A 20,117-nucleotide genomic window follows, 5' to 3' on the forward strand; every position below is an offset into this window, starting at 1 on the left:
CTTTTTTTTTTTCCTATTTGGTGAAGGTTATTCATTGAACATATGGGTATTTCTTATATGTCACCAACAACTGTGTAATGCTGTGGGTCCTCAATAGTAAGACAGATTCAACAGCCTGGCGGGTAGCGCAAGAATGTAATCCCTGTAATTACATGACTGTAATCCTAGTGGCAGCGAGTTTGAGGCCAGTCTGGACTACATGGGCTACAAGACCCCTGTCTCCAAAAAAGTAACACAAACTCGAGCTCTGTCATAGAGCCTATAGTCCAGTAGGAGCGACAGATTACAAATATAAAGCACTTGCTCTGTCAGGAATGAACCCAACTGATTAAGATAAAGAATAAAGTGAGGGGAGGGGTATCTAGTTAGGGTGATCAGGGACAACTTCCCCGAGAAAGTGACATCTGAGCCGACACTTAACCAATGAGAAAGACGCTAGGCCTCAAAAATGGGATTACATTCACCGTAAATGAGTTAAAAATAAGTCCCAACCTTCCCTGCCGCCAGGTTGTACGTGTGGGCTAATAAGCTTCGCTGCCAGCTCTAAAAATGGCGGGCGAGGGAGGGGCGAGAGCGCGTCGTGATTGGTCAGCCCAGGGCCAACGAACGTTACGCGGCGGCGGTAGAGCATCCGGGCTCCTGGCGGCGGCGCTGCGGAGGCTCGTGGGAGACTCGGCGCGCGGGAGACTCGGCGCGCGGGGCCAGCGGGCTGCCGAACTGTCAGTGGCGGTTCGCGTCCCGAGCACCGCGCGTCCCGAGCATGGCGGGCTCCCTGCCTCCCTGCGTGGTGGACTGTGGCACCGGGTAAGAGCCCAGCGGCACCTACCCTTGCTCTCCGCGTCCTAGAGTTCCCCCTCGCCTGGAGCTTCGCTATGCTCACCGGCGCCGGGGTCTCCTGGGGAGGTGGGGCGTGGGGTTTGCTCTCCTGCACTGTGTCTGCCGCTTCCCTCCAAGCTTCACCTTGATGGTGTGAAGTCCCCCTTCCCCTGTCGAGAGGAAGAAAAACCGAGGGGGAGGAACGAGGTGCCCGGTCTAAGTGTACCCCAGTTATCGCCTGTTCTGTCCCGTGGCCTGGCGCGCGGAGTGGGGTTTACCTGGGACCCTCAGCTCGCGCTGCCCCGCCGCGAGGACGGTTCCCTACCGGGGACCCGGGACCCGGGACCCGTGGGACCTCCCCTTGCTGGATGCTGCTTCTGGGGCACAGCTCGCTGTGTGTCCTTTCAGTGCCATGTACCTGCTAGTTAAAGTCTCCCTGCCTGTGACATTCTTATCACAGGTCCTCATTTTGTGCTCTCACGTGGCATTTCTCTCGGCTGATGATTCTTTACCACCTACTCCTGGAGATATTTGCGCTCCTTTACCAGCTTGACAGCATTTTTACTGCCCACTCTGCGCTTTTCCAGCCCGAAATGGCACACTCAGACCAAGCTTTTGATTTTAGTCGGCATAGATTTTTGCCTTTTTCTCTTAAAAATGATGTTTAAAAGTCTCCATTTTGAAAAACAGCTTCAATTTGGGAAAGCTTTTTCTTTTTGGGTGCGATCACTTTTGATGTTGATGTATTCAAGAGACCTGAGGAAATGTCCTGTACTTTTCACTGGCCCAGGCTTAGCTGGTTTTAGAAAGGTAATTGCTATATCCACTTAGCTGGGAGTTTGGGAATACTGCACAAGCTTAACCTCTTGCTTTGTGAATGTAGTGCATAGTAAAATAGTCTGGAAGTAAATTTAGCCCTTTAAATGTTTTTCAAGAAGGGCGTTTCATCATTTTGCCATAAAATATTCCATGGCATGTTCGTCTTACTCCGTGCTTCTTTTCTGTAGAAAAATGCAGTTGGTTTGGTTTCCTTGGCAACCTTGTGGGGGTGTCTTCTAATTTGCCACAGCCCATCCCCTACTGATGATTTTTTACCTTACTGCTGAGGGACCAGTGCTAGTTGCGGGCTGGGAAACACTGCCAGTTTGCTTGGGCTGATGCACATGGTGCCAGAAGCTTTGTGGCTTTTTATTTTAGCAGTCACTTTGCTACCCCAGCTTAGTATTGATATTGCAACCCTCCAGTTTTTGGCTCCCTTCCACATCCCCTCCCCTACAATCCCATGTTCACTTCCCCTCCCCCAGGTCTGGTTGTGTTAAGAGTGAAGGCACTTTGTGAGGGTATGTCTCATTTGCATGTGAGTTTTGCTTTTGCATTTTTGGTCTTGGCAAAACTATTAAAGTAGAAAGTATCTCTTAATGATAGCAGTAGGATAATGCTTTTGGAGTTTGTCAGAGCTTTAATATTAGTCACCTGGGGATGTTACTCATCATTCTTCCTGTAAATATCTGAAATGTGCTTAGTTTTGACCTTTTGAGGTTGGTGATTAATGTGATTGCTTACAGGGAAACTCAGCTTCAGTAGATCATTGCTTGTGGGCCAGTGTTGCACTTCAGGGCTTCAGGCTGGCATAGATTCTGGTGTCCAGACTTGGAAACTGGTGGGGAATCTTCTCAGGGTTTCACACTGACAAGATTCTGCTGTGGAAGCCACTGTGCTTATCTTGAATCTCCAGTTCCAGGTGTGTGGTCAGATGGAGCAGCCTGGAAGAGCTAACTGTTCCCACCTTCACATTTAGTAATTCTTTTATTTCCCAGGGAGCTAAAGTGGTTTTTGGATTGAGTTTTACCTCAAAGTAGAACAAAAAGTGGTAAAACTGCCAGGTGTGGTGGCACATGCCTCTGTAATCCCAGCACTTGGGAGGCTGAGGCAGAAGGATTGCTGCAAGTTTGGGTCAGCCTGGGCTACATGGTGAGTTCAAGGCCAGCCTGGACTGCATAGCAAGACTCTGTCTACCCCCTCCCTGCAAAAAGTGGTAAAACGAAGATAAAAATAACCAGGGATAAGGAAAAGAATGGTCAAAGTCATCCTGAACTTGAGACTAGCAGTTGCCATAGTTTGTCCTTGCTTTTGGGTTTAGTCTGCCTATCTGATGGTATGGAAAAAGAATCACTGTTTTCTAATTCCTGTCATAAAGAAGAGAAATTCTTGTTTTACAGGTGAAAAAGCCTTTTGTAGTAATAAATTCTAAAAGAAATCTTCACATTGAGGAAAACTTGGTGGGTACTAGTGGTTTAGTACTCGTGGTTTAGTAGATGATGTACTGAACAGGTGTTTTGGTGGTATGGAAATTGAATGCTAGACAAGGATTTTATCACTCACTGATCTATACCCTGGGATCAGTTTTTGATTTATTTATTTTATTTTTATTTTTGTTCTTTGATTTATTTTTTATTTTTATTTTTTAATAGCGAATAAATTTCATCCTGATAGCCTTAGATCCTCTGATAAATCCTGAGGCCAACTGATTGAGCACAAGTCTGCTGGGGGCTAGGATGATGTGGACAAAGGGATCTCCTAGATCCAAAAATAAAGTCTCAGCTATTTAAAGGAATGACTAGGCTGCTTTCAGAGAATATGCCACAAATCCAGTCTCTCCTGTCTTGACCAAACTTTTTTTTATATACAGATTATTTTAAATATATCTTGTAGGCATCTAGAATTTTTTTTAAAATTATTTTTTATTGGTACATTTTAGATATACATAATGATAACATTCATCAGAGGAAATTTTGACCAAATTTTTTTTTTTTTTCTTTTTTGGAGACAGGGTCTTGCTATGTTGTTCAGGCTGGATTTGAATTCACTATGTAGCTAGCCCAGGTAGGCCTTGAACTTGTGGTGATCCTCCTGCTTCAGCCTCTCCGAGTGCTGGAATTACATGCGTGTGCTACCATGCCCAGCTGACCAAACTTTTTTAATGATGATTTAAAAAATATTTTTATATTTATTTGGAAATAATTAAAAAATCTGTGGGAGACTCAGAAAGAAATACCACTGTGTGCTCTTCTTTATATATATATATATATATATATATATATATATATATATATATATTTCCTCTTTGTTCTCTGTGTCTGGACAGACTCTGTGTGAGGACAGTTTGGTGTGTTACAATTGTCTAAAAACATCCATTTTATTTAGATTTTTCAAATGTGTGTATTAGTAGTTTCTTATATTTTAAAACTTTTTATGGGGCGGGGGATTTAGCTCAGTGGTTTCACCGCCTGCTATGCAAGCGCAAGGACCCGAGTTTGATCCCCGGTACCAAAAAAAAAACAACAAAAACCTTTTTATGCTCAATTTTCCCCTTGTCACTCAAATACATGTATAGTATTTTTATCCTTTTTTCTTAATGATTTAGCTAGTGATTTTTTTTGTTTTTTTTTTTTTTTGGTACCAGAGATCAAACTTGGGTCCTTGTGCTTGCATAGCAGGTGGCGAAACCACTGAGCTAAATCCCTGGCCCCTAGCTAGTGTTTTTTGTATGTTGTGAATCTTTTCTCAAAGGACAAGCTTTGGGGTTTATTTAATTCTTTTTGTGTTTTTTGACGTATTTCTGTTTTTTCACTTTGTTTTCTAGTTTTTGTGTCTGAGTAGGATGTTAAATTTATTTTTATCTTTCCTTTATATTGAAAAGGTATTTTGTGCCACAGAAATTAGCAGATATGTTTTTAGCTCTGTATATCCTTAGATTTAGATTTTTAAATTATTGTTTCCAAGAAATTTTCTTTTCGTCTTGAATTTCTTCTGACTCAGTATTTTTACAAGTACTAAGATGTTTTAAAAAATATTCAGGCAGGGCTGGAGATTTAGCTCAGTGGTGCTGTGCCTGCCTCACAGGTGCAAGGTCCTGAGTTTGATCCCTGGTACTGGAAAAGAAAAAAAAATGAGGACTGTCAAAAAATATTCAGGCAGAGCTGGGCATGGTGGCACATACCTGTAATCACAACACTCAGAAGGCTGAGGTAGGAGGATTGCTGTGAGTTTGAGGCCAGCCTGGGCTACAAGATCAAGGCCAGCTTGGAGTACATAGTGAGACCTGTCTAAAAAAAACAAACAAAAATTCATCTGTCGATAAGGGTAAAAGAGTTCAAGTCATCCATTGCTCAAGCTCCTGAGTTTTTTTTTTTCTTTTTCCCATTTAAGTTTATTGGTACATTTTAGGTATACAATACAGTTCCATTCATCACTGGGAACTTGTACTTTTACATGATGTATCTTTGTTCTTATTTTTTCCGCATTCCCCTGCCCTCCCTTCAACTCCTCCACCCCTCCTTATTTACAGACTTTGTTTCCATTTTTTCCTTTTCTCTATTTTTTCCTTTCCTTTCTTCCTTTTCCCCTACCCCTCCCAGTTCCCCTACCCATTTAGACCTTTTCTTCCTAATTCACATTATCATTTATTCATTTTGATCTCAAGGTCCTGAGTTTGATTCCCAGTACAAAACAAAAAAACCCAAAAAAACCAAGAGAAGGCTACAGTATAATGCTGAAGCAAGAAGCAATGACTCAAAGGAAGACACAAGTTATTTATATGTAACTCAGCACTTTTTTTGATTTTTCTTTTTAAATTTCTACTTTTATTACATTATGGCTGGAAGGATCCTGTTGGTTTTTTAGTTCTTTGAAGTTCATTTATTTGTAGTCCAAGATTGCTTTGTGAATGTACTATATGGTTATGAAAAGAAAATATCATCTCAAGTTTGGTCAGATACTCTGAACCACCTTACTGTTTTTGGATTTTGCAGTTTTTGTTCTTTTGGTCTGCTTGTTGTTAGTGTTTATTTCTCCTAAGATCTGCAGTTTCTGCTTTCTGGGAATCTTTGCTGTCTTATTTATTGGGTGCTTACATATAAATAACTTGTGTCTTCCTTTGAGTCCTTGCTTCAGCAGTATACTGTAGCCTTCTCTTGGTGTTTCTGATCTGAGCTTGACTGTTGCTATCAAGATGTGTGACTGGGTCGAGGATGTAGCTCAGCAGTGTCATGACTGCTTGGCATGCACAAGGTCCAGAGTTCAATTCCTGGTACTAAAAAAAAAAAAATGTGTGACTGCTGCTTGCTTCTCATTCACTGTCTGTCTGGAATATGTCTTTGCTCATTCTTTTGTTATCCTTTCTGCATTGTATAGCTGTGTCCTAGAGCCAACATACTGGATTTTTCTTTGTTAGCCAATGTGAAAAAGCCCTTCAATGGATGACTTAAGCTCTTTTACACCTATTGACAGATGACATAAACAAACGTGCATTCATTGATATGGCCAATATATTTGGCCTCAGTTTTGCCTTATTGATTTATATTTCTACTGCACAGCTATATAATCTTTTGCCATAGTCAATTTTATTTTATTTGTGTATGTGTGTATATATATGTGTATATATAAAGTGTTTTTTTTTTTTTGATACTGGGGATCAAACTCAGGACCTTGCGCTTGGCAGGCAGGTATGGCTGATTTGTATATTTTTTGGGTACTTCAGGATAGATTTTATTTTTATTTAATTGTTTTCTTTTTTTTTTTTTTTTGGTACCAGGGATCGAACTCGGGTCCTTGAGCTTGCAAGGCAAGTGGCAGAACCACTGAGCTAAATCCCTGGCCCAATAATTTGTTTTTTGTTTTTTTTAAAAAAAAATTTTTATTTAATTGTTACCTTTACATATAAGGGATGATTGAAAAATATGGTGACTGCTTAAGTAAAAATATTTATTACAGAAAAGACACATTGTCATTATATCCCCTTATAATTTTCCCCCTTGTTTCAAACACAGTTACCTCATCATTCTTGCCACTTTCTGAAGCAGTTCTGGTAGTCTGCTTTTGTGAGTATGTCTATACATGTGGTCAAAAAATTTGGTGACTGCTGCTGCTGAGTGCCATCCAATGGAAAGGCAGGCTCATAAAGGCATTATTGCATATGTTCATCCACCTTATCTCCAGGATATGGCACTGACTGACTTCTGTTTTTTTTCTGAAGACAAAATGACGAAAGGGAAAATGTTTTGGATCACTTCAGGACAACAAATTAGCCATAATAGTTCAGCTAAAGACACTCAAAGAACTGCTTGAGAAAGTGGCAAGAATGATGAGTTAAGTGTGTTTGAAGTGAGGGGAGTATTTAGAGAAGGATTAATGGCATTGTATCTTTTAATGTAATGTATTTTTTTTTCTTTTAAATTACTGAAGTTTCAGATCATGCTTTGTATATCCCTTTATTTGTGTTTTTTTTTCCTCCTGGCTCTGAACTCTAAGCAGTGATAAAATTAGCTTGTACTCCTTTTCTCCTTTTTCCTATCCTCTGATTTAGAGGAAAAAAATGCCTTTTACTTTCTAATTAATAACTATAAGGGAGTCAACAAGCTTATTTTTTTATGTGTATTTTTTTTGAGTTGTGTTGAACCTAAGAGCATGGAGCCATTCATTACTACATACTTCTTCCCATACAGCCACCTTAAAAGCTTCATTTATGGAAAATTCTCTAAGTTGTTAGTAGTACTGATTTTATGTTATATTGTATATCCTTTTCATACTGGAAAGAGGTTTTCTGTTTTTTTATTTTTTTTTGAGACAAGGTCTCACTATGTAGCCCAGGCTGGCCTTGAACTTGGGGGTGATCCTTCTGCCTCAGCCTCCAGAGTGCTGGGACCACAGCCATGCGGCACCACGCCCGGCCTTACTGAAAGGTTTTTAATACTTTGTTGGACATATGGTGGTATAAATATATATTCACATAACATTTCTTTTTGGAACTTCCCAAAATGAACAAACTAAGTAAAAAATGGAGTAGAAAGCAGCGAAAATTCATGTACACTTTATGAAATTTATAGTAAAATGTGGACCCATGTGTGGGTGCATACTGAGATGTGACATTTTTGCCCCTCTGTCTGGGTGCAGGTGTCTTAGCATTAGTCAGTCTGAAGAGCTACATGCAGACCTTACTGGAGAGGAGGTGGGAGTGGATGGGCCATTGCCAGAGATGGCATATTTTGCAAGCAGCTCATTTCCAAATACCTGTTAGCAGAGTGCGTGCGCTGCCCTGGAAGAGAGATCTGCCTCAGTGCTGTCTATGTCTTTGGTGTGGCTTCCTGAAGGGGAAACCTATGAGGGGGAGCTCATAACCTGGGCAAGAATTGCTGATAGCCATGATGAGCCATTTCCTCTTAAGCCCCATACTCACTTTGAATGGGCGATGTTGCCAGAACGAAGAAGTTAATGGCCTTTCCCAGAAAGTATAGACACACAGGTCCAAGCTCTGGCTGCTCACTCCATGAATTCTGCTGCTTTTTTGCTGTAAACACCCAGAGGACTACTCAGAGATCACAAACCATGGATTCAATGTCTGCAAGTGGGGAGCAGATTTGTTGGCTGCTGAGCAAGTAGCAGGGCCAGAGAGAACTGTGTCCATTCACAGCTGAGTGTTAAGCAGGGAGGACCCAACCTGGGACCTGTGCATAGAGCATAAGGAGAGGAACACGGCAAGCCAAAGTAGATGAAAAATGTACTTTGCAAGAAGGACCACTCCAGGAATCAAAGTACAGTTGTAGACAAAACCATTTTGCTAAAAAAAAACCTGAAACAAAACCCATCTTGCTCTCAAAAAATTTAGACAGCATAAGCTCAGTAAAGTGAAAGAGCAAAGAAGTAATCCAGAAGATTGAAGGGAGGATAAAAGGTGGTGTGAAGGTGAGCTGGCATCCATAAGGAAGCATAGAAAGATCATTTCACAAATGGAATCCACGTCAGAGGCTGCAAGTAGTCCCAGTACTCCAGAAATCTGAACTATGTGGAGGCTGAGCTTTGGGACATTGCACCGACCACAGTGAGGTGAGAGAACAAGGAGGCAGTAGTGATTGGAGGGACAGGCCAGAGAACACCGCAGGCAAGGCTCGGGAGGGGAGCAGCGTAAGTGGAAAAGAAACATTGGTAACATAGTTTACTTGGAGTAAAGGGTCATTTAGTTATATAGTTATATCTATACAAGATGCACTTCCAACTGGAAGAACTGCAGTAAATATTCACTATAATGGAGACCTATTCTGATGAATTTACTAACCTGAAAGATAAAGGAAGACTTGTACACATACAACAGGGAAAACCTCCCAAGCAGTACGCCATATCTAATGGGAAAAATGAAGTCAGTTCAGACTGGAACTTTTCAACAATACACTTTGCCTGAAGGTGAGGGAGCAGCAGTGTAAGCATGCATAGGACTTGGTGTGGGGAGACAGGCATTAGACTGAATTGTCTTACAGTGCAGCATAATGACATTTTCAAATATGCAAAAGCTCAGGAACAGTAGCATTCATAAACTTCACTGAAAAGCCTCCTTGTAGGTATAACCTAGCTAACTGACAGATGAATCGGTGAGGATTCCACAAATGGAGGGGTTGAAGTAGGGAAGTAATAATCTATGATAATTGAATAAATATTGATTTAGCCTTAAAAATATCAACATAGTGAATGAAGCTGGTCATGGTGGTATATACCTGTAATCCTAGAGGGTGAGGCAGGAAGATTGCCAATTGCTGTGGGATCAAGGCCACCCTGGGCTACATAGCAAGACCCTGTCTCCAAACAAACAAACAATAAATCAACATAATGATAACCCACCATAGCAAAAATTCCCAAAGGGGTTAACATGAGGGATTAGATTAAGGTTAGGGCTGGTGGTGGGAGAAATGAGAGACCAGTATGGTAATTGCTTTACTTCTCATTATTTGCAGTGAAGGGTTTGAGAAGGCTGTTATATTTAACACTGACTTTGTGTACCTTTGAAATTCACTCAGGAAGAAAAACAGCCCAGCTGAGAAGAGGTCGTTTCAGGTGCTGGGAGTGTAGCTTAGTGGTAGGGCTTGCTTTGCATGCATGAAGCCTTGGGTTTGACCCCAAGCCCTGGCAGGGAAGGGGGTATAGTCGTTTCAACAGTGTTGACTGTTTAAACCTGGGGTCAGGGTTCATCTTACAATGCTGAGACTCCCCTAACAGGCATGGCTTTACATTGGGCGAATTGATGACATTTATTTATCTTTTTGAGTTTTTGAGACGAGTCTTGTTGTGTGCTCCACGCTGGCCTTGAACTCATGGTGGTCCTCCTGCCTCAGGCTCTTCTGAGTGCTGAGATTACAGATGTGTGCCACCATGCCTGGCCTAAGAGAAGCATTTTGAAGAAATAGACAAATATGTTAGGTAATGTAAAATTTAAATAGATTAAAATAAAGATTAAATTTAGATAAAATAATAAATTTGAATTTATATATCAAACTCTTCTATAAGAAAACAAGCCACAGTTTTCTATACAACACCCAGGGACATATAAGAAATTTGACTGTATATCATTTTTTAAAAAAAATAAATTTTATTTTATCCCATTCCCCCCAAGCCCCCTCCCCTCCCTATGTACAAAGCTTTGTTTCCATTGACTGTATATTATTTTAACTATATGATTTCAACATGGGAACAGTTTTCTGTGATGATCTTAGGCAGGTATTGTGCTGTTGTGGTTGAAGTTTAGAGCTTGAGATGGGACCTCACAAGTGTCTCATTCAGGAGAGCCCTCCCTGTGAGGTGCAGTCCAAGAGCACTATATAAAGACATGAAGATGTGGAGCTGTTTAAGACGTAACTTTTCTACTTTTGAACATAAATTAATTGAGCTTACATTGTCACCTTCTGCTCAAGACACATGGTTGTGGGAGGAATTTCAATTATATATAAATATGTTGAATTGAGAGTAGATGAATTCCTCTGACTGCAGAATGGGAGAGTCTCCATGTTGTTGAGAGAGGCATTCCTAAGAGCGAATCTTTGTATTAGGAAAAGCATGCAGTGGTGGGCAGGTAAGGGTGTATCAGACTATACTGGAAAGGTGCACCAGAGAGGAAGGGAGGTGGAGCAAGAGTGAGTGGGTGGGCACACCTTTCCTCGGTGGTGGTGCTAGGGATTGAACAGTTACATACTCTACCATTGAACCGAAATCCCAGCCCTTTTAAAAACTTTCATTTTGGGGAAAAAACCACTTTTATTTGGAGACTTACCCTCACTAAATTGCCTAAGCTGAGCTTGGACATGTGATCCTCCTGCCTCAGCCTCTGGAGTAGCTAGGATTATAGTTGTGTGTCACCATGCCTGTCTGGATACCTTCTTTTATTTTTTATTTATTTATTTTTTGGTACCGGGGATCGAACTCTGGGTCCTTGCGCTTGAGCAGCAGGCGGCGAAACCACTGAGCTAAATCCCCGGCCTCTCGATACCTTCTTTTATTGCTTTGAATTTCAAACTGTGAGAATGTGTTGTTTAAAGGGAGGAGGTGTAACTGTTGGCATGCCATAGGCAGTGATCCATTCTGTGTCCATGGCTTCCTGTTTTGTCTGCTGGATTTGCACATGAGCAGAGGTCTTGGGTTGCAGGGAACACGGAAGGTAGGAGTTGGGAAAGTGAGATGGGTTAATGACTTTGAGGGTGGTGCCTGCCTTCTTGCTGGCTGCCTTTTGGAAGGTGGAGTCAAAACCCAACACCAAGCTGGGGATTTAGCTCCGTGGCGCCTCCACCTGCCTCGCAAGCGCAAGGTCCCCAGTTCGATCCCTTGTACCAAAAGACAAAAAAAACAAAACACAGAACACCAAGGGTGTTATTAAATACATGTATTTGTGGAAATTTGCTTAGCTTTTCAGATGAAAGATAACACATAAAACCAGAAGAGAGATAATACAAACTTTTAGCATATAGAGGGTCTTTTTTGTTTTCTTTTTGTTTATTTTTTCTGGTACCGAGGATCGAACTCAGAACGTTGTGCTTGCCAGGCAGGCGTGTGGTACCACTGAGCTACATCCCTGGCTTGTTTTTGGTTTTTCGAGACAGGGTCTTTCTCTGTAGTTCAGGCTGGCCTTGAACTCATGGTGCTCTTCCTGCCTTAGCCTCTGAGTGCTGGGATTACAGGTGTGTGCCAGCATAGAGAGACTTTCGAAGTAGAAACATAACAAAGGAAATTACTCTTGAAAGTATTTGACAGGTTTGATCACTTAGACTTTAATATTTCACAAAATGTACAGTCATGTACCGCACAAGGCCATTTCACTGAACTGCATGTACGATGGTTGCACCATATGATTACGTCTGTGAGGTCACAGCCGTCGGAGTTTGTGAGTTTGTGAGTTTGTGTAAATAATGACAGAATCAATTAACATTGCATTTCTTAGAATGTATCCCTATCGTTAAGTGACACATGGTGTATAATTCAGTTAACAACATACCAAGAAGAATTAGTGATATACTGCATATGATGAACAAGTACTAACATCTTTAGTGTGTAAAACATGTTCACACAAATTGGCAAGAAGACACTAAAACTCTTTCAAGGCATTATCCGAGAATAGTTCAATGGAGATCACTGGTATCTATTATATTACGTTCACTAGTAAGTAAATTATTGAATAAAGAGGTACTACTTTTGCATTTGGAATTAAGAAACACTTTCCAAAAATAGTGAGATTTAACACTAGAGGTAGAGATTGTTGTACATATTGTGTAGGTGAAGAGCCTGAGCCATGGAAGGATTGATTTACATGCCTACAACCACAGAGCTGGTGCTGGGTTATGTATGAATCTAGAGCAGCAGCCCCAGGGTGTCACATTTTCGTACTGTTGTCAACCACAGTTTGCATCTGTTTATGGCAGTAACTGTGAACTTCCTTTTGGATAGTTGCATAGCATTTTATTGTATGGATGTGTTTATTACCATAGTGGCTTTTTTTTTTTTTTTTGTTACCGGGGATTGAACTCAGGTCCTTGGGCTTGAGAGGCAGGTGGCAGAACCACTGAGCTAAATCCCTAGCCCTGGATGTGTTTATTATATTCTTTATTTTGAATGTTTCCAGTTTTTTGTTTTGCTGTTACAGTGTTTTGTTGAATATTCTTTCTGTGCATGTCTTTACATACGTGTAAAATGCTTCTGTGGGGCTGAATTCCTAGAAATGTGCTGTTTGGATGACAAGATATATGTATTTGCATATACGCAGTTTTTTTTTTTGTACTAGGGATTGAACTCAGGACCTTGTGCTTGCAAGGTAGGTGGCAGAACCACTGAGCTAAATCCCTGGCCCCATATATGCAGTTTTAATTTTTTTTAATTTTTTTTTTGGTACTGGGGATTGAACTCTGGTCCTTGTGCTTGCGCAGCAGGCAGCGAAACCACTGAGCTAAATCCCCGGCCCGAGATATGCAGTTTTAACAGGTAATGTGAAATTTCCTACAGAGTGACTTGTTAGCCCTTTACTGTGACCCACATGTACCTTTCTACCACCCTCAATGTCAGCCTAACCTTTGCATTAAACTTCCAGGTGGATTTAGTGATAGTAAATATTTCTCCTAAAGAAATTGACTCTAAGCCTAAGGTATATCTCAGTTTCTTTGTCTGCTTGTGTATGGAGAGTTCTTCACATACATCATATAGTTTATTCTTTTTGTTTGTTTGTTTGTTTGTTTGGAGACAGGGTCTTACAAGGCTGGCCTTGAACTTGCACTAATCCTCCTACCTCAGCCTCCCAAGTGCTGGGATTACAAGTGTTCACCATCACGCCTGGGTATATAGTTTATTTTTATTCTTTATATCTTTATTCTTAAAGGTAGTATTGTTCCATAGTTATTGCCATTCTAAATGGGATCTTTTCATCCAGAATATATTTTTACGTATTGATTCACATTGATCTATAACCCCAGCCATTTTTAAATTTTCATTTGAGGCAGGGTCTCCTGTGTTGCCCAGGCAGGATTTGAACTTCTGATTCTCCTGTCTTAGCCGCCGAAAGTGTTGGGATTACAAGCATGCACCACTGTGTGGGCCTCCTACATGATAATTTTTGTCTCTTCCTGTAGTAATTAGTCATGTTACTGAGTTCCATATTGCTTTTAATTTTTTAATTTTCCTCATATTCTAGGTATATAGTGATCATTTATTAATACATTTTGATTCATTTTCTATAATATGTATTCCTTTTATTTAATCTTTGTGGTTTGTGATACCCAAACAATGTTAAATTCCAAAACAGTGTTAAAGGAGAGTAGTGCTAGTGGGTCTCCTTGGATTACTTCTGATTTTAGTAGGGATGCTGCTAGTTTCATTAGCATTTGGTTTGAGAGATTCTCCCCCACCCCCCATCATCATGAGGATTAAATGCTTCTGTTTAGAACTTAGGTTCTTTTCACTACTAGTTGATCTTAGACCTTTTTCTTTGCTACACCTACTAAATTGCATAAATAATTTGAATTGAAAAGCATCTTTTATGGAATACCTAAATTCACATTATTCTGTTTTTATTTATTTATTTATTTTGGTTCTTTGAAACAGAGTCTTACTGAGCAGTTCAGGCTGGCCTTGAGCTCCCTGTGTAACCCAGGCTGGCATCAAACTTGCAGTGGTCCTCCTGCCTCAGGCTCCTGAGCGCTGGGATTACAGGTGTGCACCACCATGTCCCAGCTACATTAGTTTACATAATAAGACAGAACTGATACATTTGAGTCCTTTCCTCTAAGCTTCTGATAAGTATGAAATGTCAACATCCAGATGTGTTTTATTTGGTAAATGTGGAGAATGGTGGACGATTCATGATGTGAATATGAGGTTGGGGAGCTCTCACTGTATGAAGATGCCATGGTGATGGCCTGTGATATAAATCAGAACTGTGATGTCCAGTGTGACCATCAGAACCACTGGGGGAAGGGCAGGGCTCATTAAACACACAGATGCCAGGCTTCTTCTCTGAACACTTCCATTTCTGAGCCTTGCACTGGGCTAGGAATCAGGGATTTTTGCAGGTATGGCTGGTTCTTTCTGCTTGCCTACCCAGATGATTTTAAACTTACCTGCCAAATAAGAGAGGGGCAGGAATGGGGGGGAATAAGCAAGATATATCATGTACAGGTACAGATTCCCTATGATGAATGTTATCATGTATATCTAAAATGTACCAATAAATGTTTTACAAAAAAAATAAAACTTGCCTTTCAAAAAAATGTAGACTAGGCAACAACAGAAAAACTCAATGTGAAGTCATGTTTGTAATAGGTGAATTTCTTTTCTTTTTCTTTTATTTTTTTGCAGTACTGGAGATCATACCTAGGGGCACTCTACTGCTGAGCTACACTCCCAGTTCTTCTTATTTATTTATTTTTATTTTCAGATAGGGTCTCCCTAAGTTGCCCTGGCAGGCCATGAGCCTCAGCATCATGCCTCACATCCTGAATGCTAGGATTACAGGTGTGCGCCACCATACCTGGCTGGAATATTTAGAAAAAAAACTTTTTCAGATTTTAATAAGAAAATATTTAAACATACAGAAGAACAGTAGTAAAATAATAACAAATATATAGACATTATTGTTCTATCATTTTTATATATACTAGCTCATTCCATTTTCATGCTAACCCCAGGAGGTAGAGTGTATAATTAAACCATTTTACAGAGGGGGAAAGTGACATCCAGAAGTGACCAGCAAACAGCTAAGCTGGGATTTGAACCCAGCCAAATGAATTGTCTTAATAAAAACTCAATACAAAAAAATAACACAGTAGGGCCAGTGATTTAGCTCAGTAGTGCCTTGCCTGCCTTGCGAGCACAAGGTCCTGAGTTTGATCCCCAGTACCAGAAGGGGGGAAAAATAACATAGCAACCCGCTGGGCCTGGTGGCACATTCCTGTAATCCCAGCACTTGGGATAGAGAAGCAGGAGGATCACCATGAGTTTGAGGCCAGCCTGGGCTGCACAGTTAGTTCAGGGCCGGCCTGAACTACGTAGCAAGACCCTGTCTCAAACCAACCAACCAATCAACAACAACAACAACAACAACAACAACAACAACAAACAAGAAACACAGCAGACATGAATGATACTTAGCATCTGATTTGTAAAAAAAGGTTAACATTTATTTTTTAAACCCCTTTCATGTAGTCAAGGTTTTTCTCATCTGTAAGTAGGAGATCATATTGGACAGTCTCTTGTCTTTTCTGGTTCCATCAAATATTTTTCCTGACTTTAGCACCCTTCTTTCAAACATTGCCCTTTCTCCCAGGAGTTTGACCATTATTACCTGTTCTTACACCAGGGAAGGGATCCTTCAGCAGATCTATCTGTAAAGTGTTTGCCACATACCAGGTACTATGGAAGGGAGCAGAGATAACAATGATGAAGGACCCTGTTCCTGATATCACCAAACTCACACTCTAGCTTTGTGGGGAGATGGATTCATTTGAATGATTTCAGTGCAAGTGCATAATTATTTTTGGGTAGTGAGTGAGGAGGCCTCTTTACCAGATGTGGTGATTCTTGTCTGCTATCACAGTAACCTGGGGAAGAGGAGAGGGAGAAGGGTTGAAGGGAGGGGAGGGGAATGGGAGAAAAAGAACTAAGATATATTATGTGCAGGTACAAATTTCCTATGATGAATGTAATCAATATGTACTAATAAAAAAAGTTAAAAAAACCCCCGAAACACAAAACAAAACAAATAAAAAATGGGTTGAGATGTAGCTCATTGTGAAGGCCTAGGTTCATTCTCCAGCACTGCATAATAAACATAAAACCTCACATACACCATTACATTTGCATTTGATGATTTTAGTGATTTCTGGCCTGCTTGTTGGAATTTTATAAGCTTCTTTAGCCTTGAATCAGTAATTTGGTTTAGTTAATATTTATTGTGTGGAGCCGGGGATTTAGCTCAGTGGTTTGGCCGCCTACCATGTAAGCGCAAGAACCCGAGTTCGATCCCCGGTACCAAAAAATACCCAAAAATCCTCAAACACTGGGCCGGGGATTTAGCTCAGTGGTTTCGCCACCTGCTGTGCAAGTGCAAGGACTTGAGTTTGATCCCTGGTGCCCCCCCCCCCCAAATTTATTGGGTGGAGCATACTTCCAGAATGATAGTCTCTGTCCCTGGCTCTGCTCTTAGTGGACTGGAGAAGCTTCGGGGGCTGGCTGGCCCTATGGGCACTGGAGTTTCCGAGCCTGGCCCTTCATTGGACCCTGGGTAGGAGAGGCTGGAGCTCAGGGAGGCTAAGCTCCAAGGTGTGGTTCAGGGCAGCCCACTTGAGCTTTTTGTCTCCCAGTCCTGTCTACTCACTATATATTCAAAAATACAATGGCAGAGGGAAAATACATTCACAGATCATAAAGTTAACTTATTAGAATTAGAAATACTACCACATCAAAAAATTTAGTATTGCCAGGTATGGTGGTATACACCTATAATCTGAGGACTCGGGAGGCTGAGGCAGGAGGATTTTCATGAGTTCAGGGCCAGCCTGGGCCACATACTGAGTTCAAGGCCAGCCTGAACTACATAGATCTTGCCTTAACCCCCCCCCCCAAAAACCCCCACCAAATTTAGTATCAAGTATCTTGAGAGACTTTGTGGTAGAGGAGCAATTTTTTTTTTTTTTTTTGGTACCGGGGATCGAACTCAGGACTTTGTGCTTGTGAGGCAGGCGCCGGAACCACTGAGCTAAATCCCCGGTCCGAGGAGCAATTGTTAAAGTTACTTTGATGCTGCTGGAAAATGTTTTGTTCAGTGTAAGCACTGTTACAGCATAGTGGAGTGTTTGTGCAACTCTCATTATTAATTAGAGCAGCTCTGATGAGAACGGAAGAGCTGATGAGTCTTTGCAGTTTACTTACTGCCTCTCAACTTCTCATTTTAGCAGATGGTCGGAGTGGGTCCCCCCCCATATTTAAGAGATTAGCAAATGCTTCTGGAACAGATAGTAGTATTTCGGCATTTATTTAGTAGAGACTTTTGGAATCTATCATGCAGAACATCTTGACAGAAAATGGGCTTCTTCTGAAATGAGATGATAAAGAGATGCTTCTGTCAGATGAGTCTCAGAAGATGGCAGCAACTGTTTCTAGACATATGCCATGACATTTTCAGAAAATTATATAATCACCCCCCCTAAAAAAGTTCAGGAAGTTGGGGAAATTAGTGTACTTCATATAGAGCCAATGCTGGAATTAGCCTGTGTATTTAGATACCCATTCTTTTTCTGTAGTTCATTAGCAGTTTGGTCTTGGGCAGCTTAATTAACTTCTCAGTGACTCAGTTTTTTCATCTGGAGAATAGGAATAGTATCTACTTTCTTAGATACTATTCCTATTTTGTAAAGATTAAAAGTATGAAAGCATTTTTAAAGTCATTAGGGATACACAAATGTAATGTATATGTTAGTGTATATGTATTTCTATTGTTCTAGTGGAAAGAAACATTTTACTTTTTTTTTTTGGTACCAGGGATCGAACTCAGGTCCTTGCGCTTGCGAGGCAGGCGGCATAACCACTGAGCCAAGTCCCCGGCCCAACATTTAAAATTTTATAAACTACTTTTTTTGAAATTAGTATTTGATTTTCACTGATCACAGTTTTTTTTAAATTTCAAGGGAGTGTATTTTAGGACTTGGAGAGATTATTAATAAAGACATGAACGGGATCTCGTGGAGAGCATTGTGATCTAAACATGTGTTGATGACTTTGTGCTTTTAGGTATACCAAGCTTGGCTACGCAGGCAACACTGAGCCACAGTTCATTATCCCCTCATGTAAGTAAAGCTCTATGCTCCGCTTTCTAAAGGCTTGTGTTTCTCACCATTCTCCTTTCTAAGCATTCCAATTCTTTTTCTCAAGGTATATTAATTGACCCACTATCTTCTTTCAGAAGATTGTCCAGGTTACTAGGAAGGGTTATTTGTTTTGATACCCAGTTCCTAAATATATTAGGAGCTGGTACAGTAGTTGCCACCTAAAATCCCCCGTGTTCTAGTCCTTTGATTCCCTTTTGATACAGTTTTTTTGTCACTGTTATTGGAGTTTCATCTTGGGGTGGCTGGGAGGGGATTTTCATTCAATCTAAACTACCTAGAGAAAGTATTATCTGAGTCTTTGAGGCCCAATTTTAAATAAGAATAGTTCTGTTGGGTTAGCAACTTCATGGACTGAGTACTGTACCGCTCTGTTCACTCTGTTGAAATTTTTAAAAATTTCAAAATTTGGTGGAAATGAGAGATGCTTTTGTTGTGTTTACTGTTCTGTTTTTGTTTAATTTTTAGTCTTTAGAAAGCGATAAGCTTAAAAGGAGAATTTCACATTTTCGCATGAGTTCATCCTAGCTGCATGTTATTTTCCACAGGAGTCTCCCAGGATCAGGGAAGGTGTTTTTGTGTGGAATTCTTAGCAACCATCTGATCCTGGGTTATCATTTGGGGACAGTTTGCCCGAGAGTAAGTAAGGTATCTCCATCAAGAGTGAAGCTTGGGTCTGGGAAGCTGTCAGTGGCTAGGAGTTCAGTTGTACTGTGACATCAGGCTCCTGTGATCAGGACGGAAGCGGCCTGATAGCATTTATTTAAGAGAAGGCTGAATCCTTTTTTGCTGAGTGTGAGTGTTGAAGTGACTAGCAAGGGTATCCAGATTCCTTGAGAACATTTACATTGCCTTCTTCTAATTCCTTGCTTGCTGAATAGCTGAGCATGATTTTGACTTTTTCTGTCAAACACTTGGATGTCACATAGGGTTTATTAGCCTGCTGTGTCCTCATTTTAAATTCATAAGTTGGAGTATTTGTCTGCTTGTGCTGCCATAACAAAATACCACAGCATAGGTGACTTAACAATTTATTTATTAATTTTTTAAAACAGGCATGACTAACAAATGAATTTTTTTTTTTTTTTAGTACCAGGGATTGAACTGGGGACCTTGTGTTTGTGAGGCAGGCTGTGGCACCACTGAGCTAAATCCTTGGGCCCCAGAATTTATTTTATCCAGAACTGTTTCTGGAAACTCACAGTCCATGTTCAAAGTGCTGACATGATTGGTGTCTGGTGAGGTCTCTTTCTAGGCTTGCTCAGTGGGTGCCCTGTGGATCATTTCCCTGTGTGAGCATGTGGGGAGGTGAGAGGTTCTGTGGCACATCTTCTAAGGCCTCCACTTCCGTAGGGTTAGGGCCCTGTACCCTTAGGACCTCATTTCACTTTACCCACCTAAAAGTCCTGTCTCCAAATCCAGTCACATTGGGACTTAGGGTGTCAGCATATGAGCTTTCTAGGGAACATAGTTCCATCCAGTTCACATTTTGTATAATGAATTGGTCTTTTGTGAATTTTATTAGTGTGAATACCCAGAACTTGATCATTCCATGCTGAGTTGACAAATTGGACTTTCTGACTTTTCAGAGCAGAAGATGAGATTTTAACCTTGTTAAGTGCATCA

At 40.8% G+C, this 20,117-nt stretch overlaps 1 protein-coding gene across 3 annotated transcripts in view; it reads left to right on the plus strand.

Moving 5' to 3' along the window:
• Positions 1-637: 637 nt before the first annotated feature.
• Positions 638-20,117, plus strand: part of Actr3b (actin related protein 3B) — a 65,377-nt gene continuing 45,897 nt past the window's right edge. The window contains exons 1-2 of one of the 3 annotated variants that reach the window (XM_004860349.3): positions 638-804; positions 18,397-18,452. In XM_004860349.3, the coding sequence (XP_004860406.1) occupies positions 761-804; positions 18,397-18,452 (100 nt within the window). In that variant the 5' untranslated portion in view covers positions 638-760. The remainder of the gene's footprint in view (positions 805-18,396; positions 18,453-20,117) is intronic. The other 2 variants (XM_004860348.3, XM_004860350.4) reach the window with 2 other exon arrangements.

The sequence above is a fragment of the Heterocephalus glaber genome, unplaced genomic scaffold, assembly GCF_053883595.1.
Source record: "Heterocephalus glaber isolate CG9 unplaced genomic scaffold, H.glaber_assembly_v1.0 deba00000818, whole genome shotgun sequence".
Taxonomy (NCBI): Eukaryota; Metazoa; Chordata; class Mammalia; order Rodentia; family Bathyergidae; genus Heterocephalus; species Heterocephalus glaber.